The sequence below is a fragment of the Octopus bimaculoides genome, chromosome 7 (assembly GCF_046866305.1).
Source record: "Octopus bimaculoides isolate indiv1 chromosome 7, ASM4686630v1, whole genome shotgun sequence".
NCBI classification, from domain to species: Eukaryota; Metazoa; Mollusca; class Cephalopoda; order Octopoda; family Octopodidae; genus Octopus; species Octopus bimaculoides.
In genome coordinates, this window is record NC_142934.1 from 3,035,109 (window position 1) to 3,059,847 (window position 24,739).

Sequence of the window (24,739 nt, forward strand, 5' to 3'; positions counted from 1 at the left end):
ATAATGTGCAGATTAGTGAAGTGTGAAACACAAGTGTCCTTTCCCCAGAACAACCCAATTCAGTTTTAAAAGATAAACAACTTGTAAAATGAGATTAGAAGCCCAAAACATGGCACAAGTATCTACTTTACCATTGAACCTTTCCCACTTTTAGATAACAAACCTATATCTCTAATCTCAGCTATTTATTGTACTTCTCAGAAATTTCTCAACCCTCCCTTAGTGACTCGAATGTATGACATTGTGTTAAGGTGGCGAGTTGGCAGAATTGTTCCTGCACCGGAAGAAAAGGACCTAACAGCATTTCTTTTTAGTTCAAATGTTGTTGGAGTCCGTCCACTTTGACTTTCCTCCTTCCAGGACCAAGTAATTTAACAGTTAACTAATTGATTATCTGATGAATCATTTCATCCCTTAATCAATCCCTTTGTCAAAGTCTTTTTATAGCCATTCATCACTTCAGTAGCAGCCCCTCATCATTGATGAACCACTGTCTTCAGTGATGGACTGTTGTCAATGACAGACCATTGTCAGTGACGGACTCTTGACTGATCAAGGTTTGTCACCAGTTGCAAACTAGTGACGGTCTTCTTTACCCACATAAGTTTTTAGAATATGTGTGTCACATGATCAGTGCTCATGTGAGTAAATTTCATGTGTCTTTGCATGTTTCATTTGGATTTGTGTGTGTGTGTGCATGTTATGTGGCCAGTGTCTATGTCTACCTACATGTGTGCATAGGGAGCATTTGGTATGAGACGATTGTATATGAGGAGATATATGTATATGTTGATCAAGTTGTGTCTGGTATGAAATATCTAGTTGGCATGTAGAAGATTATAGAGGAGTTGAGGGTTGTCATTAAGGCCCATTGTCAAAAACGGTATCCAGCTGTAAGAACAAATACTCCTATAAGCTGTACGTCGTCACCTGCTGACATTGAAAGGTGAAAGTATAAAACAGTATGGGAGAATAAAGAAAGAGACTATCTTACTGATTTGTTTCTTTATTCTTTTAAAGGTGGGACATTGTTTGAATTATTACAGAGCCGTAATGGACAACTTTTGGATGAAGAGGTCAGTATTTCTGTTTTTAACTTTTCCTTGTAATTTATAAAAGTGTTTGTCTTCTCATATTAACATGGACTGGGTGAATCTGATGGTATCTCTGCTTGTCTGACAGAAGAGTACTTCTATGTGTGAAGGCATGTGGCCTTGTAGTTAGAGTGTTGGATTTGTTATCATATGGATATGAGTTCCGTTCCTTGACCAGGCAGTTCATTGTGTCCTTGAGCAAAGTACTTCATTTCCATTACTTCAGTTTGCCCGGCTGAATACTGGAACACCCCTCTGTCTCTCAGACTATCAACTTTCTGATGTCTCACAGGGTCAGCAATATCGAAGGGCTGAGAAGGTGTCCACATCTACTTGCAACTACATAAACATCTCGAATCATCTCAAACATTCAAATAAATCAGTGTTCATTATGAGCGATGTCAATGATTGCTTGACTCTCTCTCTCTCTCTCTCTCTCCCCCCCCCCCCCGCTGGTGGCACATAAAAAACACCCATTACGCTCTGTAAAGTGGGCGGTCTTAGGAAGAGCATCCAGTTGTAGAAACCATGCCAAACCAAGCAATTGGAATCTGGACAGCTCCCTGACTGGCTAGCTCCATGTCAAACCATCCGTCCAATGCCAGCGTGAAAAATGGGCATTAAACAATGATGATGATGATGATGATGATGATCTGGTAGAACAATATACTTGTCTGGTTTGGTAGGACAGAAGCTTTGCTTCCTCTTCCTAAACTCTTGTCGCAGAGATTTCCCAACTTTCCCCTGTTCCAGTTATTATCACACACCCCCGCCACACACACTCACATGCATGCAGCCCCTTAGTATTAACTGACTACATTTAGTGGTGGTCACTGCTAATTGAACTTGTATTGCTCACACACCATCTTTCTAAGGTGTCAAGCTGGCAGAAACGTTAGCACACCAGGTGAAATGCTTTGTGGTATTTCGTCTATCTTTATGTTCTGAGTTCAAATTCTGCCAAGGTCGACTTTGCCTTTCATCCTTTCAGGGTTGATAAATTAAGTACCAGTTGTGTACTGGAGTCAATCTAATTGACTGGTCCCCTCCCCAAAAATTTCAGGCCTTGTGCCTAAGTAGAAAAGACACCATCTCTCTGAAGAGCATCTCAGGCTGTTAGAGTTTCTTGAGCAAGGAAGACTTTTCCAAATTATGCTTATGGTAGGGTTGAACTCAGCACTACAAGTACAAGTCCCTCCATCACATTCTAACCTCTCATCACCCAACACAAAGCCACCTCCCTCAAGACTGTCCCACCCACTCTCAACTGAGTGGAGTCTTGTCTTGTAAGTTACGTGGTAAACTCACTGGTGCTAGTGTCAGATAAAGGCACCCAGTCCACTCTGGAAGGTGGTTGGCATTAGGAAGGACACCCAACTGTACAAACCAGGACAAAGCAGACAGCAGAGCTTGGTGTAGCCCTCTGGGTTGCCGGCCCCTCTCAATCCATCCAACCTCTGGGAGACAAATGTGAAATTGGGATTGGAAAATGTCTGTAAATCTGTTTGTTTTTATTTTTCCTTCACACAGGTCATCCTGCATTACTTTGCTCAGATGCTGTTGTCTCTTCAACATGTTGACTCCAAGCAAATTCTTCATCGAGACCTCAAGACACAGAACATACTCCTAGATAAAAAGAAACAGATTGTCAAAATCGGAGACTTTGGCATTTCCAAAGTTCTTAGCAGCAAAAGTAAAGCTTATACGGTAAGACTAGTTGTATGGAAGGAAAAGGAATGAAAGCATTGGGGATGAGAGAACAAAAATGATAATAAAGGACCATTTTGTGTGTGTGTGTATGGGTGGGTGGTGGTGGTGGCTGATTTATGGCTGAATGAAGATTAGAGGTGAGATGGAATCAGAGAAGAGTTTAAAATGAGGAATTTTGAAAAATTATAGATGAAAATTTTGTCTCAGAGTTGTAGAAAATGTGGTAATGTGGAATAAAATCTAGCGAACAGTGTTGTGTTAGATATAAGTGAACACTAGAAAATTACTATTTGTAAATCTCAATGAGAGATATTCAGCAACAGTACTTTGGAGTAAAGATTGTTTGCCAACATAACATGGCAGTCCTGGTTTAGGATGAATGTTGCTGTAACTTAGCCCCAGGAGACATTGTCTCCAGCTGGCTTTAGGACACGATCTGTGTCCTTATATTTTCAAACAAGGGAATCTAGCACCCCCACTCAGTCCTAAACCAGGACCGCCATGTTATGTTGGCAAATAATCTTTACTCCAAACATTATGCCTGAATAAAAGATGGGATAGTCAAGGTTGGATTGTCTTTTATCATATCTGCTCCATGAGGGCTGACCTGAAGGCTCTAGAACAACTACTTCTACTGCTTTTACTAATACTACTACTACTGTGGCTGTTGCCACTACTACAACATTACCTCCAGAAAAGTATTATTAACTATTAACTGGAGAATCACAAAGGTTAAGACAAGAAATAGGAAGTTGTGAAGTTCATGTCAGCTTCTAAGTGAAGGTTTGTGCCATAGAGGTTGGAGCGAAAGGTTTTGTGGAAAATCTGCTTGTGATCTTCTGAAACATCTCTCTTGAAAGAACAAGACCAAAGCCTTAAAGGTAATATCAGAGACATCAGAGAAATGCTCCAGCTGGATCTGGTTGAGGTAGAACAAAGACAAGCTCAATGCCTGTTGAAGGCAATGTTTTTGTATTTCGGTGCTAAAGGAAATAACTGTGAGGGAGTCGTTGCCATGGCGTCGACGTTTCACTGCTACCATGACAACCAGCGTTATTTCTTTGGGAACTGAATCAACAGAGAGGAGTTCCAACTTGATGAAAACCTCCAAACAGTTTAAATACACGGGTCTCCAGTATCCAAGTAGCCAAAAAGTATCAACAGAAGGGCAGCCAAGAGTCGTGGACTGGACCCCTTAGAATGTAAGAAATTAAGGGGCAAAACACCTGCCCGAGCAGGGGTTCTTCTCCGAAGACCTTCTGCTGTTCAGCTCTCTTGAGAGTTTCTTACCACAAGTTGGAAATTTCAATCACAAACATTCCTGAGTTATTTCCCTTGTAACTTTCCACGCGCGTCTTGCCACTCAATTTTTGTGTCTTTCAGAATAGACACGGAGATGTAGCTGTGTAGTTAGGACGATCACTTTACATCCACATGGTCGTTGGTTCAGTCCCCCTGCGCAGCATATTGGACAGATGTTTTCTACTACAGCCTTTGGCTGACCAATGCCTTGTGAATTCATTTGGTCCACAGAAACTGTGTGGAAGCCTATCATATGTGTGTGTTTATTTGGGCCCACTATTGCTTGACAACCAGTGTTGGTTTGTTGATGTCTGCGTAACTTAGTGGTTCTGCAAGAGGACAATTAACACAAATAACATTACAAGAAATCCTAAAACATCCTTATACATACGATAAAATAACTCCCAGTTATTAAAAAAAGCAAGTGCTGGCATTGATTTGTTCAAATAAACTCTTTGAGGTAATGCTCCAGCATGGCAACAGCAGTCAAATGATTGAGAAAAAGTTAAATATAATCGATAAAGATATAAAATGCATTTTCCTGTTGATCACAATGGTGGATTGCTGGATGTCGTTGGTTGAGTCTGATTATTTCTCTCCTGCCAGAAATAATTAATTTAGTGCTAACGCATCAAATTTGAAATAATTATGGAGGTATGGGCGTGGTTGAGTGGTTAAGAAGTTTGCTTCCCAACCACATGGTTTTGGGTTCAGTCCCAATGTGGGGCACCTTGGGCAAATGTCTTCTATTCATAACCCCAGAATGGATTTGGTAAACGAGACGGAAAAAAGCTTGTTCTGTGTGTGTGTATGTGTATATATAACTGTTTAACTTGTTTCAGTCATTTGACTGTGACCATGCTGGAGCACCGCCTTTAGTTGAGCAAATCGACCCCAGAACTTATTCTTTGTAAGCCTAATACTTATTCTATTGGTCACTGTTGCTGAACCGCTATGTTACGGGGACGTAAACACACCAGCGTCGGGTGTCAAGTAATGTTGGGGGAACAAACACAGACACACAAATACATACACACACACATATACAACAATCTTCTTTCAGTTTCCACCTACCAAATCCACTCACAACGGTTTGGTCAACCTGAGGCTGTTGTAGAAGACACTTGCCCAAGATGCCATGGGTGGGACTGAACTCAGAACCCTATGGCTGGGAAGCAAACTTCTTACCACACAGCCACGCCTATGCCTGTGTGTTAATATCTCCTTGTCTTGGCATCATGTAATTGTTGTAAATGAGCATCACTGTCATACAGGTTGTGGCCTTCATTTCCAATCTTCCATGAAAATATTTCAAGCCACAGGGAAATATAACCTTACTCAGAAAGAGTTGAGGGTTGGCAACAGGAATCAGAAGGGCCTGTGGTTATAGAATGAATCTCCATCTGACCCATACAAGCATGGAAAAGTGGACATTAAAATGATGATGATGATGATGTGTTAAAGAAAGGACAACATCATTATCTGAATGGCTTAGAGTAGTTTGGTAAGAAAGGGAAACAACTGAGACATGTTTCAGCTGTATTAAACCTCATAAGTGAAGTGCTTCTTCTACTGTTCTTGCTAAAGTATAAATCTATTTATTCTAAGTGTTTTAATTTTTCACACCTTCTCTCATATAACATTGTTCCTCTCTCGTTAGTGAAGCTCTCATCATTACATTAGCAACTAGAGCGACACCTATGCCTAATTAAAACATGTCCACATCTCTTTCTATATTTGCTGAAATAATTAAAATAACATCAATCAATAGACTGACATTGTCTTTTCCTCACCACATAATTATTTCCAACTAGAATCGTTACATTAAATATGTTAACACAAACTTAACTATTATTATTCCATGCTGATGATGTCTCTGAGTTATTAACAGTGGTTTATTGATATCCAATATGTTAAAAACAAATTCACAAACACAAATTTCCAGAACACACACACACACACACACACACACACACATTGTGAGACACATTACCTTTTACCAAAGCTTCTCTCTTCCAGGTTGTTGGTACCCCGTGTTACCTGTCTCCCGAACTCTGTTCTGGAATGCCGTATCCTTTGTTTCAAATATCACAAAACATCCCACTTCTGTTGTCGTTCACCAACACACAATTTTGGTGTGTTTTGCTTTTATAATATTCTTTGTTTTCAAGGCAAAGATCTGCCAGAATCGTTGTCATGCTGGGTAAAATGCTAAGCGTCATTTCGTCTGTTTTTATGTTCTGAGTTCAAATTCCATCGAGGTCAGCTTTGCTTGTCATCCTTTCAAACTTGATAAAAACAAGTACCTGTAATATACTGAGGTTCAATGTAAGGATTTGCTCCTTCCACCAAAATTTGAAACCAATATTCTTTCTGTTTTCTACCAGATTAGTTTATCACTAATCTCTATCACATGTCACAGTCAATAAATATTTTTCCCAGATTTCTAGCAATGTGCTGTCCTTGAGAAGACCTCCCAAGCCAAGTGAAATCGTAGTCGTGGCTGATGGTAGTGTCATGTAAGTGGTATTTAAAAAGCACATTTCAAGTGTCGGACCTCATGGAGGCAAAGCAACTGATGCCGGTGGCACGTGAAAAGCTACTTTTGAATATTGGGCCTCACAGAGGCAATGACCAAGACCTTTGGCATTATGTCATGCTTGAGAGGCTAAGTCAATTACATGGCCCCAGTATGCAACCGGTACTTATTTTATAGACCCCCCACCCCAAGGATGAAAGACAAAGTTACCCTTGGCAGAATTTGGACACAGATGCTGCTAAGTGTTTTACCTGACATGCTAACGATTCTGCCAGTTTGCCACCTTAATTACTAATAACAGCTAGAATTACAAAACGGTTAGGGGGTCATGTTAGGGGTCACGTATTTACTGGACCTAAAATTACTGACCTAGAAACGTGTTTCCTATTCTGTTATTCCTTAACCAATTACAAAGATATAACCAAAAAAGTGACATCTGGGCTCTTGGTTGTGTTCTTTATGAAATGGTTACTCTGAAACGAGCCTTCGAAGCATCGGTAAGTAACAATTTTTTAGTTAACCTCAACAATTGGCCAACATTTTTATTTCCAGAAAATATCACGGTAGTAAACACCAATTGATTTTCACCTCTTCTCGACTGTCATCTCTTGACCTTTCACCTTTCAACCTTCATCTTTTAACCTTCAACTTCTTAATCTTTAATATTCATCTCTTAATCCTCTCCTTTAATCCCAGTTTCTTTCTACATTGTTTACTTTTACATTTATAACATAATAAACATTATAAATTGGTTAAAAATGGTAATTATTTAGCCCCACAAGCACTTCAGCAGTGGCTGAGGATTGAACCAGATACTTCAGTTTGTTATTCAACATCTTGTTTGGATTCACTCACACTGCATCGATCGTCGCACAGAGTACCAAGGGTCACGACCAGGGGTGCCGGTTCTGGCACCTGCATTCGACAAGTCAACTACAGAACCAAACTCAAAATCGAAATTTGCCAGATGCAAGCATCCTGTTAAAGTATCGACTTTCAATGGAAGAACTTTTGGGATGTTAAATAATGCTGTTGATGATGAATCCATTATCCAGTGGTATTGGACACTATAATCTCCAGTTTGAGACAAAAAAGAGAGGAAAATACACTCCTGATACAATCTGTAGCATCGATAAATTCAGGAACAATTTAAAATGTCTTCTGCTTTACACTGATATTCCTTGACTGGAATGGTTTATTTGTTGGATAAAATGTTCTCCTTTCAGACAAAGAACATCCCTGAAATGTTAGATTCCTCTCCTCTTCGCAGCATGCAACCTTATTGAAACTCATAAGCTGTCTATTTATCTGTCTATCTATTGATCTGCTGTCTATTTATCTGTCTATCTATTGATCTGCTGTCTATGATCTGTCTATCTATGTGTCTATCTGTCTATCTATCTATCTATTGATCTGTCTATCTATGTGTGTCTATTTGTCTATCTATCTATTTGCCTCTCTGCCTATTTATCTCTCTATTTTTTTTTCAATTTGCCTATCTATCTGTCTATCTATCCTCTTATGTACCTCACTATCTGTTTGCTTATTTTATAAGTGTATCTATGTAATTATTTACTGACCAAATTGTCTGCCTGTTTATTTGTCTCCTTGTCTATCTGTCTATTTATGTCTATTTGTCTCTCTGCCTATTTATCTATCTGTTTATTTATCTGCCTATTCATCAATTTGTCTATCTACCTATTTACCATCTCTCCCAGAATCTTCCAGCTTTGATCATCAAAATTGTTGGAGGAACCTTTGAACCAATTCCTGATATTTACAGTGAAGAATCGCGATCACTCATTCTAAGCATGCTTCACCGAGATCCTAGCAGACGACCAACCATAAACCAGATTATCACACAACCTCGAATTATTAATCATGTTCTCTATCTTTATACTGACTGGGGCAAAATTCCATCAACCAGGTTTGTAAACTTTTTGTTCGTTTTATGGATTGTTAAGTTCTATCATCATCATCATCATCATCATTATTTCATCATCATCATCTTCATCATTGTCATCGTCATCATCATCACCAGCAATACTGCAATATTGGTGAACTGGCTTCATCTGTCTTTACATTTTGAGTTCAAATTCCGCTGAGGTCGACTTTGCCTTTCATCCGTTCGAGCTCGAAAAATTAAGTACCAGCTGTGTACTGGGGCCGATCTAATTGACTGGCTCCTTCCCCAAAAATTTTGGGCCTTGTGCCTAGAGTAGAAAAGAATATTGGTGAACTGGTATTTAGGTTGTACTAGCAGGGAGTTCTAGGGGACAGCATGCATGACCCACACCCAGCTTAGTGAGATTGAGGCAGCTGATGTTTTGTTTTTGAATTCCTGTCAATCAGATGTCTTCAGGTCCAATGTGAAAAATAAGGTGCTAAGGTTTCCCGAGGGATGCAGCGTAGCGCTCAGGTGAAGAAGGACACGTAAAGTGTTTATGTAGCGGATCTGGGAAGTGAGAGTAAGGGAAGCAGAGAGATGTGGAGGAGACGGTGTACAAGTTGGGAAGGGGTAAAGGATATTTTGTAGTTGTGGGGGGAAAAAGGGGAAAGACTGAGTAAAGTAGCCTGAGAAAGATTGGGAAGGGGAAGCAGTTTGCATATATAATCATGAAGTCATCATCATCATCATCATCGTTTAATGTCCATCTTCCATGCATGTATGGGTAGGACGGTTCACAGGAGTCGGCCAGGTGGAAAAACTACCCTAGGCTACTGTGTCTGTTTTGGCAGGGATTTTACGGCTGGATGCCCTTCCTAACACCAACCATTCCGCAGAATGGACTCAGTGCTTTTTACGTGGCACTAGCACAGGCAGTGTTAGTTTTGGCAAGATTTTTACAGGGTAGTGCTATTTGAAAAGATCCTGGTACAGAAAGCTTGTAAGCATCAAGCACTTACACAGCTTGTGTAGATGACAAAAAGCAGATAATATGTGATAAAGAAAGTTTAATAACTGTCCTCTCTTATATACTTTGTCCCATTTCAAAATCAATGCAAATTTCAATAAAGTGACAGCTACCATACAACTTACAGTTTAGCAACAAAACTTGCTAAGTATGTGAATATAAATCAGAATGTAAGGAACGGAAAAGGTAAATAAAGACTACATATGTTTCAAAGTTAAACTTTATATGTCTTACATAACTCATAACACATACAAAAACGGTTTAGTTAATCCTCAGGTTCAATTACCTTCAGTTGTTTATATCATTGCATAGAGAAGAGTGAACAATTCCCTAATTTGGCTACAGTAAAATGGTAAGTGGAAAAAGTTATTCAGTTGCTGCAACTATTTGAGAGCTGAATCCGTACATATTTCATCTTCTCTTTTGAGCTCCCAGTTACCTCCCCCTCTCCCAAAAACCACTTCCTTTTAAACTCCATCTCTTATTTTCATTATCATCCTTTCCCATACTACTTTCCACCATTTACCTCTTTCTTGTGCCTTCAATCGTCTCTCCCTTCCTTCTGAGCTGTCTTGCATGTTACTTAGCGGCCTCTGGTGTCCATTTTAGTGGTCTGCCAAAATGGAGCTGGTAAGGCCAAGAGCCACACCAGGCACTTTCGTCTGTTCTCGCATGGTTTCTATGGCCGGACGCTCTTCCTAATGCCAACCACTTTACAGAGTGTACTGGGTGCTTCTTATGGGGCACCAGCTCTGAGTCTAACAACCACAGCAATAACAATACCATGTGTTGTCTATCTACCAGGGTACAAAGACCATTGTCCAGTATTCAGCCTTCAGCACGGAACAGACAGTCAGTGAGAGGAGGCAATAATATAACAAACAGAGGTATGTCTGATAATGTCTTCCATTCTACTTGATTGAGCGACCCCATAACTGCTCCCTGTTGGCTCATAGTGAAATGGTAGTGATTGTACTGTTTATAGTATAGTAGTAGTACTAGCGGTGAGGGTCATGTATGTTGTTGTTGTTGTTGTTGTTGGTGGTGGTGGTGGTGGTAGAAGTGGTTGCTATGGTGATGGGGAATCTGCAGAGATTGTGGTGGTGGAAGTTGTAGTTGTAGCAATATTAATATTGTCACTTGTTGTTGTTGTTGTTGTTGTTGGTGGTGGTGGTGGTGGTGGTGGTGGTGGCGTCGTTGTCGTCAATGAGTTTCTGCTAATGTTTATCTATGTATATTTGTCTCTGCCTGTGTGTGTGCGGGTGCGCCTGTCTGCCTGCCTGCCTGCCTGTTTGTCTGTCTGCCTGCCTGCCTGTTTGTCTGTCTGCCTGCCTGCCTGTTTGTCTGTCTGCCTGCCTGCCTGTTTGTCTGATCCTACTGTGTTGTTACATCAATATTGATATCAGCCATGATAAATATTTGGAAGATGTTTATATCAAAAGTTGTTGTCATATCATTAATAACGATCAACCATTTCTTAGGATTGCTAAAGAAAACCACCACCACCACCACACACACATACACCACCACCATCACCTTATTGAATATCAACAGTTGTCACTAGTCATTGTGAGTCAATTAAAGGTTGCTTGTGTTGTTGTTGTTGTTGAAATAAAAGACATGGTTCCATGTATTTAGATTCATGTGGGGCAGTAACAGAATGATTGTTAATGGAGAGGAAATAGATGTATTGATGTTTTTTCAGGATTCAATAAAGGCCCAACTTCATAAATCTATTTTTACAATATTGTTGCATTTATTACAATCAACTTATCTAATGGCAATTAATAAGAAGAATAGACGAAGAACAAGTAATAAAATGATTTTATTCAAGACTGGTTGTGGGAAGGTTTGCATTGTTCTTATATGTTGAGATACAATTATTAAAAATGTTACAGCAGCTGTGAGTACAGAGAACCATATTGCAGGAACAGGACATTTTAATGTTGTGTCAGGGACACAGGAAGTCAAGTTACTATCTTGCTCTGACAAAAGACTTTATCCTTAATCTTAAATATTTTCTCTTCCTGACATCAAACTTATTTCATTCAGTCAACAAACTTTTTCTACTTCTTACTTTTGTGAACATTGACCATTGTTCAGTTTCCTTCGATTCAACTGTAAAAGCCAGGAAGATGTGGGATTGTTGCTCTAGAAATATTTTTTTTGATAAAGTGAAAATAGATTTGTCGAAAGATACATTAAATATTTTGTGATTGTTCTGGTTGTTTGTTTGTTTATTAAGATACTCTCTCAGAGAAAGCTCAGGCTGCGAGTTGTGTGTATTATTGGGGAGGTGGCATTCCACAACCACTGAAATTAACTCTGCCAAGTTGTGACACCCAAGTTATTCAAGTGGCAGCAGGAAGAACGCAGAAAGCCGCTGTCACTAAAAGTGGTCGATTATTTGTTTGGGAGGTAAGGTTTATTATAAACATTTAGCATGGTACAACTGGTAGTTTCTCAATGTCAACAGCCTGCTGACATTTCATTATGATTATGATTATTATTATTATTATTATTATTATTAACACTAACAAAGGCAGTGAGCTGCCAGAATGGTTAGCATGTTGTGCCAAATGCTTAGCGGCATTTCATCCATCTTTATGCTCTTGTGGTGAATGAGGGAGATTAGAAGTAAGACACCTACCTTCTCTTCATTGACGCAGTCCTCTCTGGTGGTAATGCACCCTTCCACGTGACCCAACCAGAACACTAAAAATAGCAGCTGCTGTCCCTCACCTTGTTGAAGCGCTCACACGTCCAGCGCTCTCGGTTACCCTGATCAAAAGGCCCAATCGTCCCCTGCCTGCCCTTGCTCTTCTGGTCAGTTCCCCAGCTACTGATGTCATCCCACAGTTCTGAGTTCAAATTCTGCCGAGGTCAACGTTGCCTTTCAACCTCTCGGAGTCAATAACATAATGCCAGCTGAGCACTGAGGTCAATGTAATCGACCTGGAAATTGCTGGCGTTGTGCCAAGATTTAAAAGCATTATTAACACTAACACTTTTACCTCCCCCCCACACACACACATAACCTCCTACACTCCTTATCATTTTCTTAGAATTCAATATATTTTCAAACACCATTCTTGCTTTACTTTGAGGAGACACCTTGAAAGATTAAGTTGTTTATTTACTCAAACTTGAAACTAATTTATCTTAACAAATCTCCATTAATCACCAGAAACGATTTCTTTATCAACTACAAAAGTAAAACACTAAAAAAGAACTATTTCCCTTCCTCCCAAAATTTCCTCACTTTTAAATAATTCAGTTATGTTTTTCGTGGACCCTTATCGCTACAATACCACACCATACTGTTACTCTACTGTGAACAGATCTCTGACTATTTCATCCATGAGCATTCCATTTGTTTGATCTCAACTGAATGAGATAGCATCAAAGTGGTTGAGTATTCCACAGTTACCTGTGTACCTTAATGTAATCCTCAGGTAGAATCAGTGGGACCAGACCCTTGAATTACAGCTACAGGTTCCTTAAATCTTATCTCAACCAAGAGCAGGGATTGAACCAGGGCCACAATCATTTCACCATACTTGCTATATTAATTCTATTCCATAAGATTATTCTACTTCACTAATATACACTAAAACAATACTATACAATAACTCTACTGTATTATAACTCTACTACTATACTGTACTATACCAGTGCTTCCTAAACTGGGTTCCGTGACCCCTGGCAGTCTGCAGAGGTAGTACTAGGGGTCCATAAACTAAATTCAAAATTTCATATATATATATATATATATATATATATATATATATATATGCATATGTATGTATATATATATGCACATACACACACATACATTATAACCGAACAGAGAACAAAGGGAGCAGTCATTTAATTGCTGAGTGTTGCCAAATACTTAGAGATAAGCACAGTATCCTTGGGTAATGTCTACACATCAACAAACTATTTGTGGCTGGCAGGACACACCTTTAAGAGTGACATCAGGTAACCATGGTAACACAATATATAATAGGGATGACCTCAACACCCAGCTTTATTATTTATATGACAATACTTATCTAAGCATGCCACTCACCTGACCCTAGCTAATTACTGGTTATTTTTTTCTACTAATTAAGTCACCTGAATATCAGTCTCTCCTTTCTGTCTCGAGTGAAACATTGTTAAAGATCTTTAATCTTCAATGAGACCATCATTCATTGTTCTTCAACTTTCAGAGTACAGGAATTACTACTGACAGTGTCTTACCTGGAGCTGTAGAGAATTCTAGTCCTGCTTTTATACCAAGATACCTGGAAGGTCAAGCAGCCGTCACAATTCAACATGTTTCTTGTGGAGATCTTTTTGCTGCCTGTCTAACAGGTTAGTTCATTATAGCATCATCATCATCGTCATCGTCATCACCACAGATTCTGCACTCATCACTTTCTGCTGCGTTGTCTATTCTGTATTTCATGTAGTCTGTTCTTGGTGCTTGCTCCATTTCACAGCCTCCGTTTCTGGTTTTAAAAAAAGAAAAAAAAAATGGAACTGGAGGCTCTAAATTATAATTATTATTATTATCATTATTATTATTATTATTATCATCATCATCATCATTGTCATCATCAATTGTCTTTTACAGATCGAGGAATTCTAATGACTCTGGGAAGTGGTGCCAATGGTTGCCTGGGACATGGCAACTTTAATGATGTCACTCACGTGAGTTCCAGATACTCTTCTCACATTTATAATGTTCACAAGATATCATTTTCTTTCAGCATCATGTCTCCATGAATACCATCACCACCACTACCACCACCACCACCACTACCAACTACCACCACCACCACCACCATCATCCATCAAGTGAGGATTTCTGCCAAATTTGTGACTTTGGAGATTTGATATTCCACCAACATTTTCGGTACCCCCTACCCCTTGCTTTTGCTACGTTCACTTCTGCAGTTACCCATCATTCCCTTTGCATCTCCCCTTTAAGGACTCTACCATCCAACTCTTACCCCTTTCACTCCCCCCCCCCCAGTCTTCAATCAGAGAATCTCAGTAAAAGTATGTTTCGTATTACTGAGCTGAGATACTCTCTGTGCAGATTTGAGCAAAGTACCCCACACACCTGTACTGGTGTCAGGAGAGGAAACACCACTCCTACCATGCCTTCCCTGCCGCAAGTCATAGAAACCAAACCAAAACAAGTCTCATATGAGATCCAGTGTATGAGAGGAGTGGTGGCCCTTTATAAAACCTATCCTTAACTTCTTTGCAAACCACACCTGTACTACTCTGTCTCAATATTCACACCTGTCAGGTGACAAACCAGTAGAATCATTGGCATGCTGAGCAATATACTTAATGCAATTTGTCCACCTTTATGTTCTGAGTTCAAATTCCACTGAGGTTAACTTTGCCTTTTATCCTTTCAGGGGTCAATAAAATAAGGACCAGTTGTATACTGGGGTCAATGTAACTGGCTTACCCCTCCCCTAAATTTGCTGGCCTTGTGCCAACATTTGAGACCAGCATTTACACCTGTCCTTATCTTCCTTACTAGCCACACCTGTACTAATCTCTACAGCTGGGCCCTCTGCTTTTATTGTCTCAAACCCTGGCAGTTGTAATACAATGAACCAATGACCAAAAGTGCTCCAGCCATATCTTTGTATATTAGGGATTGCATTGTCCAAACTGTTCCTCTTTTTAGGACAGTAACAAGGGATTTGAGATTTGGCTGCTATTTTTTGCAAGTTGAGCTCAAGTTACAGCCCCAGTAGCTGACAGGAAGTAACTGTCACACGATCTCACTCACCACCACCACCACAATGACAACTTCTCCTGTTAATGATGACAGCTCCAGTTCACAGACAGTAGTTGAAAAGAATCTGATCTGTAGACATTCAACCTAACAGCAAACCACATTAATATTTGTGTGAGAGGCTTGTTAGCATGTTTGGTGGTTAAAGACACTACGAATAAATAAATATTCTATACATATATATATATATATATATATATATATATATATATATATATATATATATAGGACTGGCATACATTCTATCAGAGAGCAACAATATGAAGGCCAAACAGTCTCAACATCAAATTAAATATAGGCTTTTGTTGAAAAGTTCAAGGAGAAAAACTGAAGAATTTATTTTGATAAATGAAATTATGAAAATGTCTAATTAGAAATAAAAAAGTATGTGAAATACTTTGGGAAAGAAATACATACAATTGTATATATGTATATATTGGTATTGTCTCACCCATGCTAGCATGGAACATGGATGTTAAATGATATTGGGAAAGGTTGGTAAGTTCTTGAGAGACCCCCCTTAACTGGGCGGGGATGCAGTAATGAGGGAGGTGGCTTTGTGCCAAGCATTGAGAGACTACAGTATGATAGGGGGACGGGAACAGGTGTCTGTCTTACTGTAGGGGATAAACATGGCTGGTCCAGCTGGAAAGGGAGAACAGATGATGGTGATGAAATGAGCGCATACCCTCAACATACAAGAAGGTGAATATAAGAGAGAATAGAATTGGGAAAGGTTGGTGAGTTCTTGAGAAAGTGACAAATGGTTAGGGATGCGGAAGAGAGGAATGCATTGTCTTCTCTCTTGCTCACTACATCTGATGCTGCAAAGGCACACTTTTGCATTTCGTTGTACAAGTACACTGATGCTGCACATCCAATGGAGCATATTCATTGCATTTCTTTCTCACCTCTGCAGGTGTCCTTCACATTCGGGGACCCTGTCTTGGCATCCTATAATCTGACTTTTACTGTGAGAAAGAGACCTTTTCTTTATCAACAGAGGTAACAGCTCTCCAAACTTTCTCTAATCTGTTCTTGTTCTTTCAATCAGGCTTTCAGAACATCTTCCTCCATTGCGAATTTGGTCACCTAGGCAACAGAAATGTCTATTGCCCCGCCACAGAGAGAGAGAGAGAAGGGGTGTGGAGAAAGTGTGAGATATGTATACATTTTTACACCTATATATATATTTGGGTGTGTGTGTATGTGAAATGTCAGGGGTATATATTCAGAGGGTACAATGAGAGTAGCAGTACTAGATACACATATGCCCCCAACCAAGAATGGTAAATTTTCTTTATAATTCTACTCTTTCAGTAAATTTAACTGGATTTATTTTGTTTTTAAATCAAAGCCAAAGTTATATTTTTATATACAAATATTATACCCTGTGACAACATCCATCTTACACCATCATCTGTGTATGTGTGTGTGTGTGTGTCTGTGTCTGTGCGTGCATGCATGTGTATGTATGTGCGCGCATGCATGTGTATGTATGTGCGCGCACATGTGTGCATGCGTGCGTGTGTATGTATGTGCGCGCACATGTGTGTCCGTGCGTGTGTGTGCGTGTGTGCATGTGTGTGTGTGTGTGTGTGTGTGTGTGGGTGTGCATTTATCTAGACGCTCTTAAACTTAAAATATATATATTAGTAGCTCCTTACTCCCAACAATGCAAAAGAGGAAAAAGAAACCATGGAAGACCCAAGACTGAGATTCAAAGACACTGCAAAAAAAAGGGAACTTGAAGTGGAAAGGAATTGATCCCTAATATTGGTCAAATGCAAACTAAAAATTGACCATTATGGAGGAAAGTGATCAAGTCATGCCAAAGCCACGAACAGTCCTAGTTCCAACGACTGACTGCAGGATGGGTAATGTGCACTGCTGTAATCTCTATTAATAGATGTGTACTATATTCTGTATTGGTCTCAAATTCTGGCAGGAGGCCAGTAACTTCAGGGGAGGCAAGACAGGTCGATTACATCAACCCCAGTACTCTATTGATACTTACAAGGTCGACCCCTGCAGCATTTGAACTCAGAACATAAGGTCAGAAGAAATAACACCAAGCATTTTTGCTGGTGGTCTAATGATTCTGCCAGCTTGTTACAATATTAAACATTAGTATTCTGGTAGACATTAGTAACTAGTATTGTAAAGTACTATAATATATATTAGTGCCCGGTATATTGTATGTTAATACCTAGTACAGTGTTATGTAGAGGAGGGGGGGGCCTCCAGCCTTAGAAACCAAGCCGAAGCAGACAAAAGAACCTAGTGAGGCTCCTGGCCTTGCCCGCTCCCTGTCAAACCAGCCAACCCATGGAAAACAGATGCTAAATGATAATAATGGTGGTGGTGGTGGTGGTGGTGAGGAGGAGGAGAAGGACTATGACGACAATGATGCTGACGACGACCGACCTAGTGTCATCAGTATCATAATTTTAACAACTGATTTAGTTTTCCATTCTGCACTCAATTTAATGATGTCTGTATTACAAGTTTTTGTCTGTGATTTCTACCCCACCACTACCACCACCACCACCACCATTACACCCACCACTGACCTCTGTGGTTATGTCTTCCTCGTTCTTCTGATATATAGTGCCCCCCCCCACCCCACCCACCCACTTCTGTATCTATCAAGATGTGGTGACTTTCATGCCCTGCCACCTTATTACCCCCACATATATATGTTCCACCTTTCCTACAAATTAATGTTGCTATTGTGCGATGAAGATGAACCGTATCCAAGTTGTTTGCCACCAATATAATCAGTGGATCACCAGACAGACCAGTTGTGTTGCCATTAGTCTGCAGGAATCGATGGAGAAGGAACAAAAGTTGATGGGGGAAACGGTGGTGGTGGTGGTGGTGGTGGTGGTGAATGTGTTTAAAGGGAAAGTAAGGTGAAAGAGGACATGAGAGAAGGGAAGAAAGAAGAATAAGGGAGGGAGAGGGAGAGGAAGAGTAGAAACAAGGGTTGAGGGGGAGGAAGAGTAGAAACAAGGGTTGAGGGGGAGGAAGAGTAGAAACAAGGGTTGAGGGGGAGGGAGAGTAGAAACAAGGGTTGAGGGAGGAGTGTTTGAATAACAAATGAGAAGGAACACAAAAAAAGCAAACAAACATGCGGTGGCGGGGGGGGGGGGGGGGTATAAAAGGAAGAGAAGGGACTGTAGGGGTTGGAAGATGGGGGGAGGTGAGAGAGACAGTATCAAAGAAACAAGATGGAAGGAGGGGTGTAAGGCGGAGGGAGGTGACCAAGTGCATGTTAGAAAATCTTTACAGTGTAAAATGACCTCAGATCTACTCTAAAGAAAAATTTGGTAAATTGGAATATTATTGGGAGGGGGGGGGGGTCATTGGTGAATTATTCTGGGGTCTGGGAATATGTCCCCAGAAATTACAAACCTTGGACGTTTCGCACCGACATTTCTCCCCCTCCTGGGGCCATTGCGGAATCGTCTTTCTCCACTCTCCACAGACCTTCTGTGTTTAATAACCTGGGACTCCTTACCATCGTTACACATATCATCATAACGACTACACAGTAATAACTTCTCTGTGCTATGATGATGATGAGGATGAGGAGGAGGAGGAGGAGGGTGATGGTGGTAGTGGTGTCCTCGGCGGTGATGGTGATCGGTGCTATCACCATCATCATCACCATCAGCATCATCATCATCATCATCATCTGCTCCATTACTGCTGTGACATCTCTAATATCTTTTCGCCTTTTTTTTCACTGTGCACCAGGCAAAAATAGTGGAAGCTCTTCTGGGTTATGAAGTGATGCAGGTGTCATGTGGTGCATCACATGTTTTAGCAGTGACCAATGAACACGAAGTATTTGCTTGGGGGCGTGGAGATAATGGTAAGTGACATTAACAGAGAATTTATTCTCTCTCTCTCTCCCTCTCTCTCTCTCTCTCTCTCTTTCCCCATACACACACACATACATGTGTACATATGTACCCCTATGTGTATGTGTGTATATGATTGATTGCTAAATCCACAATTTTTTTTATATTCTCTCTCTGTTTATTTTCTCTTATTCCTTTCTGTTGAAGAGCGTAGGCTTGAAACGTTAAACACTTTATAACTTTCCCAAGCGTCAAACCATTAAAATATATATGTATGTATGTATGTATGTATGTATGTATATGGTGTTAGGAAAGGCATCCAGCTGTAGAAACTTTGCCAGAACAGATTGGAGCCTGGTGCAGCCTTCTAATGGCTCACCAGTCCTCAGTCACACCGTCCAACCCATGCCAGCATGGAAAACGGACGTTAAGCGACGACGATGATGATGATGATGCAAAGGCAAGTACCTTCTACTACATCCCTGGACCAACCAAAACTCTGTGAGTGGATTTTTTTGTTAATGGAAACTGAAAGAAGCTTGTTGTGTGCGTGTGTGTGTGTGTGTGTATGTGTGTGTGTGTCTCCTTGTCTTGACATTGTCTGATTGTTGTGAAAATGATTGTTTCTGTCATACATGGAGTATCGTTCAATACCAATATTCTGCAAGAACATGTCTGGCCATGGAGAAATATTACCTTATTTAGAAACAGGTAAGGGTTGGTGATAGGAAAGGCATCTGGCCATAGACAATCTGCCTCAATAAACTCAGTCCAACCCATGCAAACAGGTAAAAGTGGACGTTAAAATGATGATGATGATGAGGGTGATATATGTCTACATATGTCTCTCTATATATTGTAAACACACACACACACGTCACTGTCTTCATCATCATCATCGTTGATGATGTGTGTGTCTGTGTATGTGTATATCTACATGTGTATATCTACATGTGTATATCTACATGTGTATATCTACATGTGTATATCTACATGTGTATATATATGTACATAGATGCTACATATATGTGTTTAGTATTTTTAGCAAGTGGTCATCTGATGTCCTAATTATTTACTCATTGACATCATTCTGTGTGCCAATTTGCCATTTCTTCATTTCATTCTTTGTCTTGCCTTTCTCAGGTCGTCTTGGATTAACTACTCAAGAGAGCTGTCTTTCTCCATCAGCTGTGCCGATTCCTGAAAATATGCAGCCATTTTCTGTCCACTGTGGTGTGGATAGTTCTATTATATTAACTGTGGACAAGAAACTTCTAAGTTGTGGCAATAACAGGTCAGTTGGTCCATTATAAATATCATGGGTAGTGAAGACCAGTATTTCGTTAATAATCTAAGGTGTTTAACCCTTTTGTTACCAACCTGACTGAAACCGCCTCTGGCGCTGGAGTACAAATGTCTTGTTTTCATAAGTTTTGAATTAAAATCTTCCACCAAACCTTAGTCACAATTTATGTTCCTAACACTAGCTTAATGATAACTAAGTTATTTTACTAAATTCTTTGTTATATTTAAAATTAATTGAGAGAAACACAGAGCATCTCAACAGAAATATGGTAACAAAAGGGTTAAAATAATAGAAAAACAATTCTTAACCCTTTTGATACCAACCTGGCTGAAACTGCCTCTGGTGCTGGAGTACAACTGTCTTGTTTTCGTAAGTTTTGAATTAAAATCTTCCACCAAACCTTAGTCACAATTTATATATATATACATATATTTCTCTGTGTGTATGTACCTTTGTGTGTACTCTTGTCTAGACACCACATGATGGTTGTAAATGAGTATCACTGTTATACAAGTGAGGTTGTTTGTTTACAGTGAACTGTACCATCCTCCATGAAAGCCAATGGTTTCTGCCTTGGCATGACAAGTATCCCTGTCAAGATAGTGAGGTGTTAGAAACAAAACTAGAGCTTCATCAATTCTTCAATGTATGCTCCAGCATGGCAACAGTCTAATGACTGAAATGGACAATAAATGATAAATGATAATCTCTGTCATAAATTTTTAATTACACTAATTAATTCAATTAGATTTTTCAGCTTCATAACTTTGTGTTTTGTATGTATTAGAGCTGCTTATTTGATATTTAGAGTGTTTTTTGATAATGTCTTTCATTTTAGATATAACAAACTTGGATTAGACACAGAGGAAGAGAATGTTGATGTCATCTTTAAGTTCACTGTAGTCAGTAGGTCGCCTTTAGGTGAGAAAGAAATAAAAAATGTTGCACTGGGCACATCCCACACTGCAGTTGTGACAGGTAAGTTCTTGTATTAAGCATCACACCTCAATCCGACGGATTCCTCTCATATCATTCATATTTGATGTTTCTCATTAACTCCATAATTTGTCCTAAATATTTTAATGATTTTCAACTTTAATGTTGAACTAATTATTTTTTACTCATCTTTGCGTAAATGAGGCAACATCTGTAAACATTCAATTGATACGGATCACTGATTCTCAAACAGTTGATATGGATCACTGGTTCTCTAACAGGATAAATTAACTTGTTTCAACACTTTTCTCACTTTGCTATGGTTTTTCATGTTGTTCTCTTGTGAGCACAAATTACTTAGAATTTTGGAATTTATACGACAAAGTATTTCTAATGAATAAGTTTGTTCTTTATCTCAGTTGTCTGACCAATATGACCAAAATACTTGGCTGAGTCGCAACATTTTGGCTATTTGATCCCATAGTTCTGAGTTCCAGCCCCTCAGCTTCTGGGATAGACCAAAAGCTTTGTGGGTGAAATTTAGTTTGTGGTAGAAGGTATAAACCTCTTTGGGTGACTGCCCTTATTTTAGTTGATCAACTGAATGCATCAGCCACTTTTAAACCCTCAATCAACCCTTGGGTGTCTTTACCTGATTTCATGTAGTTGCAAGCATTTGGAGCAGGTCTTCCATCTCAGGGTTACTTACTTTCTTTCTGTTACCAGCCCTGAAAAAAAGGACACTGCTCTTTCTCTTCTAAATAAATAGATAAATATCACGGTGGTGCTCCAGCATGACCACAGCCACTTGGCTGAAACCCATAAATAAATAAATGGAGTCAGTAAGATTTTAGAAGGCATGGAGGTACATGGTTTTGGGGTTAAGGTGTTGGACTCACAGTCATAAAGTTGTGATTTCAATTCCCAAACTGAGCAGTCCATTAAGTTCTTGAACAAAAAAGACTCCTTTTTTGTTGCTCCATTCCACACAGCTGAAAATGTTGTATCCTAACAAGATGATCTGACAGTGAACTACAAACTATGGAAGGCCAAGAAAGCTCCAACTTTCTTTGGCATCCATGGTGGAGGAATTCTTGTTACACATCATTCAATGATGTGGTCATGGCAGGCTCGTAGCCTTCACAGGCCCATAGCATTGGCAGACATTCTTCACTTTGAGTTGTTGGAATGGTTAATGTTTCTCGTGAATAACTGCAAGTTGATGTTTGCAGGAGAATCCAAGACAAGGATAGAATTGGAAGAAGCTGAGGCTCTGAAGAGGAAGAACTCGTTGTAGCATTTAGTGTAGGGCTTGGTACAACCCAGGTTCCAAGAGTAGGAGGAGGAGGAGGTGGAGAGAGAAGGGAATGGGCAAAGGTTTAAGCAGAGAGTTAGCATGAAACTAGCCAATTCTCTCTTCTCAATAACAATTCTTTTTTTTTATCCTAATTTGCTGTTTTCCCACTTTTTTTCTTCTCCAAGTTTTATTTAAGACTTTTCTTGGCCTACATTATGTTTGGCAAGCTTTCTTTTAATCTTTCTTTTTCTCAAAATCTATCTTTATAGTCTCTAAACTGTAATAGTAGTAGTAGTAGTAGTAGTAGTAGTAGTAGTAGTAGTAGCAGTAGTAGCAGTAGTAGTAGTAGTCACAGCAACAACAACTGTTGTTGTTTGTGTTCCTGTTGCTGCTGCTGCTGCTACTGCTGTTGTTGTTGTTGTTTGTGTTGCCTTTTTGTTATTGTTAATGCCAGCAATTGATGTTTGTTGCAGTCAGTGGTGAATGCTTCACATTTGGTTCAAACCAGTTTGGTCAGTTGGGTTATGAAACTGAATTCTCTTCTCGCAGCCGACCTCAGCGTGTTGACAGCCTAGAGTCATATGTAACTACTACTGTAGCATGTGGTGACACCTATACCATAGCAGTCACTGAAGGTAAGTACTGTTCAGATGTGGCTTTAAACAAAGTCTGTCTGTAGCTTGACTTGATAAGAATACCAGTATTCACCTTAAGAGGGGAAAATTATAAAGATCTGCCTGAACGGATCAGGTTTCATTGAGGTAAATGCAAGGTGCAGTAAGGCTGTTTCATTGAGGAAAGAAATGTGAGAGGCAGCTTTATTGAGGTACGCAACGTGGAGCGATGTGGATTGTTTTGTTGAGGTCAGCATTGTGTAGAGGGTGTGGCTGTTTTAGTGGAATAATGTGTAAAGGTGTCAGTGGAGGTACATGGCTTAGTGGTTAGAGCAGCAGACTCGTGGTTGAGGGATCACGAGTTCAAATCTCAGACCGGGCGATGTGTGTGTTTATGAGTGAAACACTTAAGTTCCACGTGGCTCTGGCAGAAGATAATGGTGAGCCTCTGCTGACTCTTTCGCCAAAACTTTCTCTCACTCTTTCTTCCTGCATCTAGCAGCTCACCTGAGATGGACCAGTGTCCCATCCAGGTGGGGAACCTATACGTCAATGAAACCGGGAAACCAGCCCGTATGAGCCAGGTATGGCTTAAAGCCATCAACTGTATTGAGACAAAGAGCAGCTGAAATAGTTTTATTTATTAAACCTTTCCTCCAATGCTGGTATTGAAGTGTGATAAATATAAGAATTTTCTCTGGTCATGGATTATCTTTGTCAACTGGACGAAAGCCTATATTTTAGATGCTCACTTGTATTAAATATTCCTTTTCTTTTTTTAATTTGTGTTCTGTAATTATTATCTCACTTTTGTTCTTATTGCAGATTCAGAAGTATTTTCATGGGGAAACAGTTCTCGAGGTCGACTTGGCAGGAATTCAGAAAATAGTGGTATCCCTCAGAAGATTACTTTCCCAGATGATCCGTTCACTGTGACCTCAGTCTCTTGTAGCTATGGTAACACTCTCATTGCTACCAAACATTAACACTCGTTCCAATGAACTTGGTGCAGCTGTCTGCATTATATCAACACATAGTGATGGCTGCATTGGTATCACTGTCACGTGACTGTCACATGACTCACTTCTATTCATGCCTCACTAATTGCACTTGAACAGGCAGACAGACAGACAGGCAGCAGAGAAGCCTTTAATAATATACTTATGTAAACTATGGTTGTAATGTATGTGTGTATATACTGATAAATAAATATATATATATTTATATATATATATATATATATATATATATATATATATATATATATACATATATATTATGGTAGCAGAAAGGGAATTTTTAACTCCTATTTCTAAATTTGGTCCGTGGCGAAGCAATTAGCTGA

The 24,739-nt window shown here is 39.7% G+C and overlaps 1 protein-coding gene across 3 annotated transcripts in view; it reads left to right on the forward strand.

Annotated features, from left to right (window-relative positions):
- The window catches only part of LOC106871595 (serine/threonine-protein kinase Nek8), a 48,409-nt gene extending 23,885 nt beyond the window's left edge, over positions 1-24,524 (forward strand). For all 3 annotated transcript variants that reach the window (XM_089354592.1, XM_014918113.3, XM_014918116.3), the window contains exons 3-16: positions 1,021-1,076; positions 2,625-2,801; positions 6,126-6,175; positions 7,061-7,142; positions 8,364-8,572; positions 10,365-10,447; positions 11,806-11,978; positions 13,778-13,922; positions 14,185-14,261; positions 19,135-19,252; positions 20,385-20,535; positions 21,386-21,525; positions 23,254-23,415; positions 24,220-24,524. In XM_089354592.1, the coding sequence (XP_089210718.1) occupies positions 1,021-1,076; positions 2,625-2,801; positions 6,126-6,175; positions 7,061-7,142; positions 8,364-8,572; positions 10,365-10,447; positions 11,806-11,978; positions 13,778-13,922; positions 14,185-14,261; positions 19,135-19,252; positions 20,385-20,535; positions 21,386-21,525; positions 23,254-23,415; positions 24,220-24,380 (1,784 nt within the window). In that variant the 3' untranslated portion in view covers positions 24,381-24,524. The remainder of the gene's footprint in view (positions 1-1,020; positions 1,077-2,624; positions 2,802-6,125; positions 6,176-7,060; positions 7,143-8,363; positions 8,573-10,364; positions 10,448-11,805; positions 11,979-13,777; positions 13,923-14,184; positions 14,262-19,134; positions 19,253-20,384; positions 20,536-21,385; positions 21,526-23,253; positions 23,416-24,219) is intronic.
- The last annotated feature ends 215 nt before the right edge of the window (positions 24,525-24,739 follow it).